Source organism: Ruditapes philippinarum, unplaced genomic scaffold (assembly GCF_026571515.1).
Source record: "Ruditapes philippinarum isolate M1 unplaced genomic scaffold, ASM2657151v2 ctg4965_1_1_1_1, whole genome shotgun sequence".
NCBI lineage: Eukaryota > Metazoa > Mollusca > Bivalvia > Venerida > Veneridae > Ruditapes > Ruditapes philippinarum.
This window is the reverse complement of record NW_026856774.1, coordinates 79,829-97,452: the sequence shown is the minus strand read 5'-3', so window position 1 is coordinate 97,452 and position 17,624 is coordinate 79,829. Positions and strand designations below refer to the sequence as shown.

Below are 17,624 nucleotides of genomic sequence, written 5' to 3'. Positions count from 1 at the left end.
GTGAAACATATCCATTAAAATCTTCTTGGAGAGAAAAAGAAATTCTGGATATTCGAGGGAGTCCAGTCCATTGAAAAACTGAAGTATCTTGGTTCATTTAGTTAGAAAAGTTATCACAATTTTGCCATGTAACCTGCAATGTGTTGTCAAATGACTAAAAGAAAAACCAGAGGAGTTGTGTCATTGAGAGAGAGAGAGAAAAAAACACAAACAAACTTCAAAGCTGAGATTTTTCATGACCAATGATAAACTGATATTTAATGATGTAGTCATAAATCTTATGTTCCGTGGAGCAAACATCTAAAATAGTTGAAAATTTAATTTTCTTCAGATGCTCACTGTCAGAGTAGGAGTTTGAGGAAAAAATGATGCTCTCTTTTGTAAACCAAACGCTTTGATCGCTGGGATGAAATACATGTCTTTGATTTGATAAAATATGATTAAATGTTTCTGAGTTATAGAAATTTTCTTGTCGTTGTGAGTTATAGAATATTTTTTGTTGTTGCTTAATTTAAGAATTGAGGTGGTTTTTTTTAAGTCCCTGGGAAATGAACAGCAAGTTCATATTTGAATAAATACCAATTTGTTGTATTAATTTGTCAAATTTTAGTATAGCGTACTGAGCAGTATTGTTTCTTCAATTTATGTTTAGGAGTTTAAACCAGGGAGGTATTTTCCTTTCATATAATTAAGTATATTTGAGTTTAAAATTTCATATTTATAAGTAATGATGAATTACTTATTATCAATTTTGAAACTTTCACTTATTCATAGATCTAATAGGAAATTGAAAATACATGTATACAATTATGAAGTTTTATATTTGACTGTAATTTTTTAAAACAATTTGAAAATATCACTTTTTTAAATCAGAAATTTTGTGCTTGAATTGATTTATAAGTATAGTTTTGCAAATCAAAATTAATGAAGTATATAGAAATGTATATTCCAGTCCCAAGTTGCACAGTTTTATGGCTGATGTTGACTCATATAGAGACTGTTGATTCTCTAATCATATCAGTTACAATAGATTTATTGATTCCTGATATTTAGTTTTTACACTTCCTTTGAAATATAGAAATTATCTGATAAATTCTACAAATGATGGAAAGTATTTTGGAAATGTGTCAGAACTTAGTTGGCAATCAGAAAACAATTTGCAAGAATCTTGGGAAAATTAGAATTTAACAAGAGCATGCTGTGAAAGCGGCCATCTTGGACATTGCAGAAATGAATTATGGGAGTAATGGACAGATGAATTATGGGTATTTTTGATTAGGTTGTTTGCAGACTGGGGTCATTTTACAATTTCTGACTGGCAACCTATCTGTCATGTAAGTGAACTCTTGATGTTAAATCAAGTGAAGCATGAGTTGTGGCCCTTTATCTATTACACGATCTTTAGACCTTTTGGTTTATAATTGAAAAACCAGTGTGCCCCCTTAATTGAAAAATTCTTTCCTGCTGTTTGATGACATATGTGAGAAGTTTTTCATTTTTCCAGTATGGTATAATGTTTAATATACATATACTTTTTTCCCTGATTATTTGTTAATCTCGGTTAAGATGTTATATCAAGAATAAAAATATTAGATTTTTATGTTTTTATCACATGTTTATGGTATCAGCTTTAGAGGTTGAACACAAAACATCTGCTGCAATATAGCTGAAAGAAAATATAATATCGTAGATGAAAACATTGATATAGACTAAAAATATCGGGATTTTTCAAGGACGATTAAGTTACGCATTAGATCTAGGATCATTAAGTTAAATGACTTTTCCAAGTTTGATCTTTAAGCTCAGTATAACTCGTTGAATGGGAGCAGCAGTTCTGTATTACTTTCAAGGTGCAATGTCAGTGCATTTGTGCGCAAATTTTGTATATTTTTCTAACTGTATGTAAAGGTATTAACAATCTGATTATAACAGTGTTATTTTAAGCATGATTCTCAAAAGGTTGAATGTTTTCACTTCCTTAAAACTTCTGATTGTGACACATTCTGTGTGAAGACACTCTAGTGATTTAGCATATAAGTTGTTGTAAAAGATTTGTTATGTCCTAATATATCCAATTTGTATGACTATGCCATCAGTACAGAGGCTAATCTAAACAGCTTTTTCCTGAGATTTTTTAATGTTGACTGTTTAATGCATGATTTTAGAAGTTTGATATGTAAACATCTTGTACATTGTGTCAATCTGAGTACAGTAACTGTTGTAATTTCAAAGCAGGACAAATCTATCAAATTAAGCATAATGTAACAACTTGAGAAAGTTAATTTAATAACATCCAAGCAGCTATTATCACATTAGCTTTCAGTAATATAGAGATACAGTTTTTAAGAGGCACACCATGCAACAAGAATGTTTTTTATTTCCTTCTCAATGTTAGTAGTTGTAATCTAAAAAAATAAAGAAATGAAATGAAATAAAAATGATTTAACTTCGCAATGGAAAGTTTAACATTTAAAGCAAGACAGTTCATTACAGTTATTAGGTCTTAAATTCCAAAGAAAACAATAACAACTATGTTACACCTAAAATATCTATGTCACAGATATACGGACAACACAGGATGCGCTATCTGTAGATCAGCACGTGGTAAGGTTAATGATATGCATGGGCTATTTTTAGAAAGACAAAAATCAATCATAAAAGAAACTAACTTTTGCGTCTTGAAAACGAATTGAAACGGTTTCGTTTATAATTTACTTCTGCTTTAAACCGATAAATCAAGTAAAAATAAAAATCCTATTTATAAGAACAAACTGGGATTACCGAAGAAACTAAAAATAGCTTAGATTTCCGTAATACTACTTCGTCTGATTCCGCAGTATGACGGAATTGCCCGAATTGTCACGGTTGCAGCGGAAACCTAGACTGGTTTCCCATTCCACCATGCACTAACAAATGTAAGCAGGAAACCACCTAACCGGAACAAGTTTTTCAAAACAAATGTCTTGCGGCCGTGGCCGCAAGCCAAAAAGATAGAATCAACTATAGTTCAACTTGTTGCTTTTCTGAATTTTTTCTTTATTTTAAGTTGTTTTTAAAGTTTTTTGTAGGAAGATGAAAATACAGATTTATGTGTCTGGAGTTTACACTCCCTGTAGAGAAGGTTGTTGAGTCAGTTTCCATTTCTTGAACGAGGGATGGCAAATTATGTTACCTAAATCAACTTACTTATCATTGATTTTCATGATGAAATTGTCAAAAAGATGAGCAATGGTATCTGATTAAATGGTCATGATTTATATTTTAAGACTTGCTTATATTTTGTCTGTTTTCAGGATAAATTTGTGACAGACGAGTCGGCAACAAAAAGTTAGATTGTGCTGATACTGTACATTCCAAATAGACAGGAACTTCTTGAATTTTACTGGTCTTCATCCATTACTGGTTTTAACTCCAATATGGCAGGTACAGAGGTGTGGCTAGCTGTTCCTGTCATGATAGTGCTCTCCATTGTCCAAGATGGTAAGTTTATAATTGTTAAAAAAATTTACGACTTTATTTGATTCTTTATTTGTTTAGACATATTTTATTTCAGTTTCATTGTATAGGAAGCTTTTATTAGCTACAGACGCACTGTTGAATCTGTTCTTAGAACCAGCCAGTACTAGGCAGTAAATGCAAAGTTTCTTGCTGGTACGAAGCAATGGGTTGCCCCTGATGGGTTTTGAGCCCACATGTCCTGCAATCCCAGGATACTACTTTGTTAATCACTCATCCATGCCACCTTACATTCAGAGAATGACCAAGAAATGTTATACAACTCTTATTAAGAAAAATTTACACAGAAGTGTCGAAAGAAGTTAAAGTACTTGAAAATTCTCAATTTTAAGCAAAGCACCAATAAATTTACCCACCCATATATTTGGTCAATGGAAATTAAAATCAGGGCTTTATGATTTCATCCCTAATACACACTGCCATACCAATATCAGAGCCAACAATGTTTTTTTCTATCTGCCCAATGATTATTTGTTTTTCAAATTTGGAACTTGGTTCCCTGCCAACTGTTGCACATTCCATAGCTCTCCAGCTCTAATAAAACTGTAGTGGAGACAGTTCGGGAACCAGCTTCTGTTACCTGGCTGAGAACATAAGTTTATAACAACTACTGGGTAATTATAGTTTGTTTATAAATATGTGGAGTAATTAGAAACAAGTTAGATTAACATTGAAGAGTTTTCCCACTTGCAGATGCCAGTAGCTGTATTATAAAGTGTGTATGTTATATAACATGCATCTAACAGCTGTAGAACTTTATGTAACCATGTCAACTAGTGTAATATACAGGTTGTATGAACAGCAGGTTCTCTTGACCCTATCAGGAAATACCCATAGCTAATGTTGCAGGAGGAGGACTTGTGAGCCAACCCTTTTGCTCTCTTGCTGAAATGTACTGCAAATTTCATTATATGAAATTTTGGCAAAACAGTATATTCAAGTAAAACCTACATTTAATTCTAGAGACACCTACGGCCAGAAGGGATTGTTATAAATGGGTCACTTAATTATTAAAATTTTACCTTTTGGACCAAATTCTGCTGCAAGGGGAGAACAACAAAGAAGTATTTTATGTGAATAAATGTATGATTATATAAAGAAACAATTTTGCCTCAGGTCTTAACATTAGATAATAATTATATCAATTTTAACAATCATTACAAATTTAAATGCTAATGCACTGGCTGATCAAAAAACCTCTCCAACAAAATAATGTCTCATGATTGAAAAGCTCCTGGATGAAAGTTGCAAACATAAAAGCATCAATGGGATGCTTTTGGTCATTTCAAGGGGAGTTTGTCCACCATAAGAGAGCTTTTGGTCATATTTTGAGGGGATTTTTGGTCAAGGGGCTTTAATGTCTTATACTATATTATAGTTATAGACAGCATCATTATTTAGCTGATATTCATTTTGTATACCATGATTTATTATCACAGTATCATGGATGGTTTTTGTAACATTTTGATTCAAAGGCAGACAACGGGATATGATATTAATGCAAATTGCCTGCATACTGCCAGCACCAGTCAAATGAATTCCATTGATTTGCAGTATAAGCAAAACACATAAGAAAGAAGAATAACACCATCAAAATAGATTTCAGGAATCTATTGAGGTTTGAAAAAAGCATTTAATTTGTTTTCTTTGAGATTTTCTGCTTGGTTTGTTGGTACTTGTACCATTATGCCTAACAGCAAAATATGTTGATAGAAATGTGACATAAAAAGCATGGAAGCGTTTTATGACTCAATTGTCCCACTTATTATAATTATTTCCATTACTTTTAATCTGTAACTCTTCATTAACATCATTTCTTGAATAAAAAAGGCAATTAATCACCAAGAAGACTTTTATTTTATTTCCTCATTCAAATATTTTGTACAAAATTTCTCATGTGAATTTTGTGTTAGTCACATAACAAAGTGGTAATTTCTTGTTGTAAACTTGTTCAACATTATTTTGAAGTTAACAGCTATATAATTATGATTAACTGTTGTTTTTGTCTTTTAATTTATTTACTGTCCCATTTTGGTTTCCAACATAAGTTTTTTGCAACACCCCAGAAATCAGTATCTGTAAATTGTTGTTTTTGTGCATGGAGCAGTAGTTGCCCCATCCCAGGGCGACCATGGTTCTTTAACATGCTTGGTGTAAACCACTGATAACGGGGTATTGGTTTGTGAGGTCTAGTCAAATGCATAAATAGCCAATAAGTATTGTAAGTTGTGGAGTAGGGGATCAAACCTATGATCACTTGTGTTTAGTTCACCACATCACCACTGGACCAGTTGGATCTGCCCCTATAAAGTTTATTCTTCAAGGAGTTCAATTTTTTGTTAAGTGAATACTTTTAAATGTAAAACTTTGTTTGATAAATGATGATCCTAGTGCTTTTCCATTAAAGGTACATTTTTCAATGATGACAAAATATTTATCGTTAGAAGGGAAAATTTCAAATTCAGGTCTTAGTGAACTGCGAACTGACAGCGGCTGATGTTGGTCTGCACTGGTCACATGGGTAGAACCTGTGGCTGCCAACAGGCCTAGAGTTAAGTGTTTGTATGTTATAATGTAAGATACCAATAAAAGGCGCAATTTTGCTGGCACTAATTGTTCAAGTATGAGAACCATACCAATAATACATAAAGAATAATAGTGACAAGATTTCTCCCCCCTCTCATCTACTAGGATGATAATGCAGTTTTACCTCTTGTCCATTCACGATGTTAATGAGAAGTATTAGGCTCCACCTACTTGTCATATAACTATGAACTGGAACATTTTTTTGAGCCTATTAATTCCATACCTTAGCATTAACACTTTGATCTATATGAACCATCAGTGAAGCTTGTTTCTTCGACCATATGCTGTGTCTCTTATTGCTTAACAGACCTGAAATAAAACAACAACATTATCCATCTTGATTCTTTGTTGTAAAATTCTGTGAATACTTATCACCTAGATAAATCTGTTTTACCAATCTTCATGTATATACGTCAACATAACGGCTGTTACTAATTTTCACTGATGTTTCGTTTTATTTAAAGGAAAAGAAACAATTAAATTTTTTCTTTGTCTTAAGCTGCTGATGTGTTGTGAACTAAGACATTTTAGCTGAGTGAGTTTGACAGACAATTTTCTCAAGTGTATGTAATAGTACCTCACAGTTCTATCTGTTATTCTTTCCTTAATCTCTGTGAAATGGAAAAGAAAAAAAATATGTCTTATTTTGTCTGTAAAAGAGATAAGAAAGTAACAAAAGAAAGGAAAGTTTGGAAGGTATATTTTTTCAATCCTAGTGGCAAAGATAGATAGAAGATAGAAAGCATTATATAATATGTATATTTACAATAGTCTTAGATCACCTGTACTGCCTGACTATAATTAATGCCTTTTATAAAATGGCTGCTGAATTTAGATAATTTTTATTTTTTTTGTAGTAAAAATGTCTTGAAGACGACTGAAACCTTTAATTTGACAATTACTACAGTAGGTTTTTAACATCATATTATAAACTCTCTCTCAGATAGTCCTTGTTCACAGTTTTGACTGTATTTAAGAACTTAAGTGCTATTACCTTTATATTAAACCAATGTTTTGATGTTTTACTGGCTATTCCCATAATGATGTATTTTTCACTGTATTAACCTATGATGTTTAGTTTTTATTTTCATTTTTCTTGGAACTTCTCCAAGGCCTCATAGATAGGAACTTGCTTTTTTATGCCTTAACTATTACTAATGTTATTATCCGTGTTGATTGGCCGAACCATATTGTTATTGTGTACAGATGACTTATTAATCATGACTTTTCAATGGTAACACCTTCTGTTAGCTCTTCAATGAAAGAAGGTACAATTATCATTACAGCTGAGCAAGCTCTTCAGTAAGTGAAGGTGGGAAATTCAAAAGCTAATTTTCCTTTGATTATAGAATTGTCAGGTAATGTAACCAACTCTTCTTTCAATCCAAAATGAAAACAAAATATTACAATAAATGGGTTAACAGAGAGAAAACAAAAAGAGTTTGTCCAAATATTTTGTTAGATAATGTGTTTAAAGAATGTAATACAGGTGCAAGCAATGTGTTGATTTTGTTTTAGTTTGGTGTGTACTTGGTTTTAGTTCAGTGTATCTGTTTGAAGGTAATGAGGCTGCGATTAATTACTGGAGGTAAAAAAATGTGTCCTTGGGTGGTCTATAGATGAACTCAAGTTGTAAATAAAAAATGCACTGAATAATCAGAACCAAACAAATACATGTACACTATGATAATGATCCTTGTACAATGTATATGGAATAGGGCCTAACTTTCAAAAAGTTCTTCTATTTTTGAATGTTAATAATATTCAAATATAAGGAAATTATCAGATTTTAAGAAATTTGATGTAGCAGAAGTATTGTACATATAACTATTTCTCTTTAGGGTAAACTTGTTGCCTGACTTTTAAAAGATGAAGAAAGAACAATTTTATACATTACAAAAATATGCCTTTCTACAATGATATTTTGAGGGTTGACCGCAAGACTGTTATAAGTCCTTCTTTATATTCATATAAGTTACTGCAGTTTTTGCGGTCAACCCTCAAATTTTATAACTATAATTATAAAGTACATCAATTATCCACAGTGCATTGACTGCTGATCAATTAACAAAATGAGTTGAGAATTTCCAGGTGCAGAGCTGTACAGTTTAGAATTGATTTTGTTTTCTCAAGGAAATGAAAATTTCATGTAAAACTGATAAAAAAAATTTCAGAAGGTGCAAAATTGTGATTTGACAAAGTGTTTTTTCATGTTAACATAGATTAATTAGAGAGATTAGGTTTGCTGGGTACAAGCATGGCACATGTCAGCGGAATTGATTAACATCTAGAAGTTATTGTGCCCATTAATTACAACAAGCTTCTTCCTATTTTAGTAAGGTTTGGACCTTTTGACCTGACATGACCCTGAAACCTTTAATAAAAATTAGGAATTAAGCTGCTATATTTAATTCTTTTTTCATTTTTGATTCACATCAATAAAAACATGTGCTTAACTTTGTTAGGTTATAGGGGTTTCTGTGGCTTAGTGGTTAAGGTTGCTTACTTTATACCAGTTACATGTCAAAGCTGTGGGATAAAATCCTGGCAGGGACTTTTCATATAAAAAAAGTTTATTGAGCTATAGGTGATGGAAGGTTGGTGGCTCTACTCACCTGAAGTAATCTTAAGTTGCCATTTTGACCTAAATTTTGTGACATAAAACTTGATCATTATAAAATAAATGAAGAGGGATTTATTGTATATAAATTGTCCAAGTGAAATAATGGATGTGCTACATTTCCAGGCTCTACATTTGTTGCACATAGGTACGTAGGTACAAGCCAATGTTGGTCAGAAAATAAATGAGAGTAGACCAAGAAGCTATATTTATATCTAAGTTTACATTTCTCCTATATATGGCGCCAGAGAAACTGCTGTTTTCACCACTTTTCAGGCCATCAGACATGATTCCTGACAGATATCTTGGTCAGCATAATGTATATTAACCACCTTTAGTGTACTATCATAAAGTTGATCAAACAAAATAGTGCCTCATTGATATAAATATGTATGTATATAATGTGTCTCATAGGAATTACAATGGCCAATTTACCAAATTTATCGGGAATAAAGTTTATATGCCTAAAACCTTTCTTTATATATTATGTATATCAGAGAGTTACTCTTAATTGGCAGAAAGGCAGAAATGAAACATTTTGTATTGGTTAGGAAATGCATATATATGTACAAAGTAACAAAATGGTGTCTTTTGAACAGAAAGTAATAATTAAAATGATTTAGTGTATTTTGGCCAATGAATTTACATGATCTGAAAAGGAAATGATTTAGTGAACATTGACCTATAAATTTGCATGAGATTAAGAGGGAAATAATTTAGTTTACTTTGATCACATAAAAGCATGTCTCTAGATTTATATGGTGATAAAGCTAGAATTGGCATAATTAAATCAAAGTGCTGCAGCACTGAATGCGACGGACATGCAACCGGAGAGACATTAAGGCTTCTTTTAGAAAAAACAAACAAAAAAAAACAACAACAAAACACAAAATATATAACAGAGAAAATTTGTTCCATACAAGTTCGAGATTTGTAGAGCAATATTTTTTGTGTCCCAAATTGATATAATTCAGATTTTCTACTTTCAAGCACTTAAATACAGAATGAAATTTATGCCTAAAAACTCTGGTCAAACTTGTAAATCAGTGTCCTTATCGATTTATTCTAAGAAATGATATGTAAATAGAAAAAAAACTATCCACGAAATATTTCTAGAATAAATCCAGGCAAATAAACTTCAAACATAATACATTATACATTTGAGAATGCTATTTAGAATTGCTTTGTGTTATATCATAGTGGGCATACAGACAATAAAATATAAGTCATTTGTATTTTTATTTCTCTTGGATATGTCTCATTAAAAAGAAAATTGGTTAAAATCATCCGCAATTAATAGTGTATTTCTTAGATTTTTTTTATTACAAGGTAAAGATGTAGAGGCCAGAGCACATCATTTTTATTTTAATTTAAATGTCACTTAAGCACTACAGTGTTTAGTTGTCCTTTTCAACTTCACACTAAATTCCATTTTCAACTTGTTTGCTTCTTACAATTGTATAGAATTTCTAAAAGTATTGCATGTAATCCGCTGGTTTATTAATTACATGTTTAATGTGTACTTCCTAATCGCCTGTCCAAAAATCAGAACAGGTGAAGAAGAATCTATTTTTAGAATAGCGAAGGTTAACTCATATCATGACCTAGTAAAATATGTAAACAAAACCACAAGAATCGGAAGTAGAACTGATATTATAACTTCCTTACCATGAAAGACTACATGGCGGTAAAGTGTTGTAAAACTCTCTTCTTACATGCATTTTCAAAAATAGATATTTTATACTAACCATTGTACTGTATCTAATATATTAATAACTGCTGGATATTCAGCTAAACCCGCGGTATGAGTCACGAAAATAGTTCTTCTTTTATTAATGCGCGAGTTATCCTAGAGTCACGAAAAACTTTTGATTTGTTAATAATAATGTTTTGTATAATGTAGAAATATTTATTTCCTACTAATAATGTCTTGGAACTCAGAGGTTACACCTTTATTGTAGTATAATTTGCTGTCCTACTTTTTCGACAGCGGTAAATCGTTTCAGCAGTAATTTGCATATTGCGCAATAATACTACGGGACTACAACGCTTTTATCAATAATATACGTTCATATTTTAACTTGGATAACTTAATTTGAAATTGAAAAGGCTAAATATGGAAGACATTAAGATATCCAGACAAAGTATGGGAGTTTTGAAGGATCAAATTCATGTACTATTTCTTGGGCTGTTAATTGGTTTAGGACACATTGCGCGATTGTAGCCAACGAAATCCCATGTGTAGATGACTTAGCTCTGAACGCTCCTGAGGGCGCGTCTGTCGCAAAAATTAACAGTACACAAGGAAGACTGGGAAGTTTTAAATTAGAGTATATTGTAAGCAATGGTGAGGTGGAGAAGAAGCTATATATCATGTGTTAGTCTGGACAGTTGAAGGTTTGAAGGCAACAAGTAATTACATGGTTGATGATCTATATTTGATATGTTGTTGTTGTTGTTGTTGATGATGTAGATATTTCCAGGTACTCTATCATGATTTGTTGTGATATACATCTAGCTGTAGACCAGCAACAACGTCTACATAAACTCCTGTCAAACTGATAAGCCCAAGCCTGATACATTGGTAACACCAGGCTCAGTACATGTCTTGTTTCCCCAAAATTGTTTCACCTTTTACTGATAAGCCCAAGCCTACACCACTGTCTAACCAGCAGGCATGAACTGACTGTAAAATTATCAGATTTAACATGTATTACTTGTCTCAATCAAAGAACCTTAAATTTCCATTCTCTACCTGATAATGTACATGTGTAGCCTGTCTAAAATGATTTAAAGGGACATTTAGATTTAATTATTCCTACAATGTGACGTTGCTAATTATGTATCAGATATTTCAAAATGTGCCTTTAACACTTATTAAGTGTAATTTAAATAATATGATCGGGTTTTAAAGGATTTTAAGTTTTAATTATCAAACACTCGCAAAATAAATTTTAATTTGATTGTCAATTTGTACAATTACATGTACAAGGTTATAAAGTGCTTGTAATTGTCCATGTACACTTACCTTTATTTTGATCAAATATGGGTGGTAAAAGGGTTTGCAAATCATGGTATGTATCGGTTGACCCGGCATTGCAATTGTTACACCATGCTCCGTTACAAGTAGCGAAACATGATGTATGCCTGTCTTTATTTTGATTAGAAACATTATTTTCTAGAAACAGACATGATTGTATTGTATTAAACCACAGTTAGCTATCATTTTATGATTTGTGTCTGAAAGAATATTTCCATTCTATCATTGTGTAATCAGTTGTATTACATTTGTATCATAATTTATTGTTAAGTTTAGCACCATGTTAGTATTTTTATATATAATAAACAAGGGGAGGACCTGATTATGGTTGAATTTGATTTCATTTTGTATTAGTAGAATAATGAACATCAGATAAAATATGATATAAATAGACAGTTAAACAGTCTGTGCTAATACGTTGTCTAAATTCTCTCTTTGCACATCTGAAACTGATATCAGAGTTGAGTTTCCTTTGTCATGTAAATATGAATGATATAGGTCAATATTTATACATAAACTACCATAGTAGACCATGTTTTGTTAAATGGCACCACAGCTTTTCATGGTCACCTAACCATGGTTGCTAACACCATGGTCTACCATTAAATAACATGGTAGTTCATGTCTACTTACACCATGTTCTACCATGTTAATTTATTCCCAGGTGAAATGTATCATGTTTTATCATGAAATAACATGAACTAACATGGCTCACATGCAGATCATGGTTAGCCATGGTTGACCATGTTATGTTACACAGCCCCTATGTAAGATGACTTACGTAAATTACTTATGATGTAGACTAGCATAATAATAGTATACATAAAACTATGAATATCTTGACTGAATTTGAGAGTGTGCAGTTTTTACATAGGCAAACATATCTTATGTTCTTTTAAAGTTAATTAACCTGCATATTCTTTGTGTAATGTTTAATATGCTGGTCCCTTGTGATCACTTTTATTTGTATACTTTGCCAGACTTGTCACTTTATCCTAATTCCATGGTCATTTGAAGCATTTGGCAATGTACCATACATTAAATATCCATTCTGGTCTGATAGATATTAACCAGCTAGCCTGCATATAAAACAAACAGTGCTTGCCATTCATCTTTTTAAAATGTTCCCGCGTTTTCCCACATGTATATTTTCCTTGTGTTTGCATCTTTATCAGTGTTTATTCCATAATGTTTGTTCAATCCAATTGTGAAATATAAAATCTGGGTGTTTGGAAACATGTTAGCAAAGTCTGAGTGATTAATTCCATTGTTTAAACACTTTAAAACAAATATATTATGTTGTTGACACAATCACACATGGATTTGGACGCCATGTTTGAATGTTGCATTGTGGTATGGTTTACGTCAGCTTTGAAGAGTATTCAAATTATAAGACTAGGACTACTGTTTAATACAATGCAACTAAGGGCTGTGGGTTCAAACCCCAGAAGGGTCAACTTTTTCTTTTCTTTTAACATTATTCATGTAACTTTCATATCCCTTTTGGTAGGGGAAAAAAGTGTTTCATATTTTTTATTTAATTTATATAAGTATTTACTGACATAAAAATTATGTTTATAGTACACCATGGTACTTCATGGTCATTTACTGTGATTTTACCATGGTCTGTAATTTTGTTACATGGTAGACCATGGTTTTTCATGATTGCTTATTGATATGCAGAATGACCATGTTATAACATGGTCATACTCAGCACTTAGACCATGATGTGACCATGGCATTTGATGGTTTTTCACTGACGACCAAGAAATAACATGTTCAGATATCAAAAACCATGAAATACTACGTTGACCAACCGTGGTACACATTTCACCTGGGACATTAGCTAAGCTTGACTGATCGAAGAATAAGGAGAGCCATTGTATTCACCACAGTGCTGGTGTTAGACCTAAATTTGTGTGCACAATTTAGTATCTCCAAAACTGCATAAAGGAATGGGTTTAAACTTCACATACTTATTCTTTGTGAATATTTAACATTATGAACACGGGTCCCCTAACCCTTTTTACAGAGTTAAATGCACCTTTTTTTACTGTTAAGCACCGGGAAAAGTCAAGCGCTCTGACTAAACTGACAGCTCTTGTTAAAAATATCTTTACTCATTATTGCAAAGTTTATTGCATACAATACAAATTTTTATTAAAACTTAAACAAACAACAATTATGTGCAAAAAACATGATATATCTACCGTCTCAGAGACAAGTTTACATTCTAAGAATGCATACAATATAAAGGCCTAAGATTCTAGTGTTCAAGCGCCATCATGGTTAAACATTTCAAGTTGTCAAGGACTTATTGTTGTGTAATAAAGTCAGACATAAATGTGCACATCATGTGTTGATATTGTAGTACCTCCCTAGAGAGGTATTCTGTTATACCATTGTTTACTGCTAGTTTTTGCAGGATAAATGACACTAAAGTTTCATTCACTTATGATAAGTTCTGAACACTTACATGAAATAATGCTGAGCTAACACATATTTTTAAGCATTATTGGTTAAAATTATTTTGGTCTACTTCTATATTTTTTTTATCCCTTACCCCTCAAAAGATCTAAAATGGACTTGTATATGACAGTATATCTATAAATCTGGACAAAAACCATTCATCATTTTAAGGGGCGTCCGTGGTCGAGTGGTGAAGGTCGTTGACTTCAAACCATTTGCCCTCACCACTGTGGGTTCGAATCCTGACAGGGACTTTGGATTCTTTCATGTGAGGAAGCTATCCAGCTAGCTTACAGAACATCTGTGGATTTACTTTCATGGCTGAAATAATGCACGGAAGGGCACCTGAGGTCTTCGTCTACCAGTAAAGCTGGAACGTTGTCATTACGACCTATAATGTAACGGTGTGACGTAAAACCAAAATAAACAAAAAAATCATTTTAAGGGAAAAATTCAAGTGAGTACGAGGTAAATAGCTGACAGTGCAGTCCATGGTCGGATACCAATGTGATATTTTACTTATCTCAAGGCGTAAGAGGGCTGGGACGCGGGTAGAGTGGGGTGCAGCAGAGAAAAAACGGATGTTGTTCCCATTATGATATTTTTTTTATATCTCATATAACTGGGGTAGCTGGGACAAAAAGGATTTGAGTGTGATATTATATTTATCTCAACATGTAATAACTGGGGCAGCTGCGAGATATAATGTGCCGTCATTATTTCATCTCCAGGAATGAAAGTAATATTACATTACCCCATAAAAACATGCAGACTGAAATACATTTGCACATTTTATCATGACTGTTTAGTTGTTTATTGTGATACATTATTATGATGTTTATTATGATGTTATTATAATATTATTACCCTGTTTTGCTGCGCAGGTTATTATTCTATGTTCTCGTAAATAATAATCGCAAAAAAAGCGGCCAGAGAACGAAGATGTGAGGTATTGATATTGTTGTAATAAATGCAAGTTATACTACTATAGAAAACTGTAGAAATCTCCAGTGGTTTGTGAACTTTGTAACAAAATTATATATTTCTTTATATTCTTTCTGATTGACTGTCGTTTATGTTTCTGTAGACAGTCGTAATGTCTGTGAATTTGTCAGCAATAAACACACACAGTGGGGTTGGAAAATTGATAGTTATATTAATGGTCGAGGATTATTTTAAGGATTGTGGGTAAAGAACGATTGCGTGTCACGATGTCGTAACATTCGGAAATCTATCAACTGTATATCTATCTATTACATATTGAGATATATTGTGTAACACACCCTGTTAGTAGATCAACTATTACCCCACCCTCTAACGATTATTGTCTTTTTCCATGCCTCTGTTTATTTTCTCTTAATGCTGGAAAATTTAAGAATAACATGGAAACAAATAAAATGTCAAAGAAGTGAAGTACATCATGTCTGAAATGTAACATGCTGTAAAACTGTTATCACTTTTATTTCTCTAATTTGATAATGTATATAGCTAATTTTAAATGTTTTTACCCTGCAGAATATATGTACATGTAACTGTCATGTCCTATTTAATTTTGTAATTGTCAAATGTTTGATTATAAGGCAATGTTATTGAAAGGCATTTCTGATGTCTCAATATAAGCAGCAAACTGTAACGTTTACGTTTTAGGCTGGATACACTCATAGTACAGGAAGATGTGTCACTAAGTGAAAAGATGATTATACTTGCTCTTTTTGCTGGCAGAAATACTTGTACATGAATTAATTGATTTCTAAATTATTCAAATATACTTGTTAATATATTTCAGTTATGAGCGTTCAAGAGTTTTACAAGCAGCCCACTAACCAGTCTGCTGTTGAAGGTTCGACTATAGTTTTACGTTGTATTATCAAGAACCGAGTTGGCATTGTACAGTGGACACGCGGAGGGTTTGGACTTGGTACCAAGAGAGACTTGCCTGGCTTTCAGAGGTACACCATGATAGGGACCAAGGGTATCACAGAGTCTACAGGTAACAGTTCAAAAATTGATACATTAATACAAAATACGATTCAAAATCTTATTTCATTTACTAGACATATTTGTTATAGCTTGATTGCGAAACAAGTTTTTGCAACTTATATTCATTACTTTCAAGTCCGCTTCCTGGAACTAACCAGTAATGGTGTCATGTGAAGAAACATGGTCGTAACCAAATAAGGGCTCTAACCCATGATCTCTGGGTTGAGAGGCATACACCTTAACCACTAGGCCATCCCTTTAGGCTAAGAGTCTTATTTATCACAAACATATATGTATTTCTTATAAGCCGGATATATTTTGCAATATAAAAGTAAAGCAAGAAAATTGAAATTTTCTGAACCAAACATTTACTTAGTAAGTTATATACTGTACCTTTATTAATGCTCATACAACAAACATGATATCCAATCACTTTAGATTTACTTAGTCGGTTAACATTAATTTTAGATTATAGATAGATGATAAAATCTCTGCTAAATGCTCCCAACACAGTTGGGTTGGACTTATCTCCCCCACCCCCAAAAGCAAAGCCAAAGCACTGGCCTGGCAGTATGGAGTATGGGTGAAGACCTAGTTAATAAGTAAACTGTTGTGGGTTGGTGGGGAAAGTTTACAATTCTCTTATACATTGCAGCTGATTTAAAGTAAATTAAGGTTAAGTTGTAATTCATATCTTTGCTAAAATATTCTATATGGTTTCTATATTAAGATAATTGTTCTTAATTAATACGAATAAAATTTCATCTTTCAAATGATGAATATCCCCCTCAATTTATTTGAAAATTGGGTGTTTTAAAATATCATTAATTTTCATGCCTCATTGCATAACTGGCAAATTTCCATCAAAGCTTCAAGAAAAAGAGAATGTGTTTTCAATGAATTATTTGATGTGTGATTTAGGAGAATTTCTTAGCGAAAATTATAGCTTCGCCATTTCATAATAAATTTAATTTTCACGCATTCTTTGAGCTCATGTTGAAAATAAAGAAAAGTTCTATGGAGTTGGGTAATAATTGATAGGGGGTAATACTTCCGAGATTTTTTATCCAATTATAAAAGGTGTAATAGACATGATTACATGGAAGGAATTGTCGGAGAAATGAATTGTGGGTGTAATAATTACAGACAGGGATAAGTTGTATTGTTCTAGCCCCAGGCTTTACTTACAATAATGAAAAGAGATGTGGAAAAATCACCAGTTGTAATTGATAGTTTTTTAGCCACTGGCACATCTTAGAAGAGACTTGAAAGTGAGTAATTGAGTGACTGAATTTATGGTGCAGTTTCTGGCCATTATATAAAGCATGTACTCATTGCAGGTACTTGTAAATGTCACTTTGAATTGTACATGGGATTTTTATTATGTGTGCTGGAAGAAGAGAGTTTGTTGTT

General features: G+C 32.4%; 1 protein-coding gene across 1 annotated transcript in view; it reads left to right on the top strand.

Annotated features, from left to right (window-relative positions):
* The window catches only part of LOC132747665 (irregular chiasm C-roughest protein-like), a 73,488-nt gene that overhangs the window by 40,636 nt on the left and 15,228 nt on the right, over positions 1–17,624 (top strand). The window contains exons 3-4 of the mRNA XM_060737110.1: positions 3,294–3,480; positions 16,018–16,221. Coding sequence (XP_060593093.1) covers positions 3,417–3,480; positions 16,018–16,221 — 268 coding nt within the window. The 5' untranslated portion in view covers positions 3,294–3,416. The remainder of the gene's footprint in view (positions 1–3,293; positions 3,481–16,017; positions 16,222–17,624) is intronic.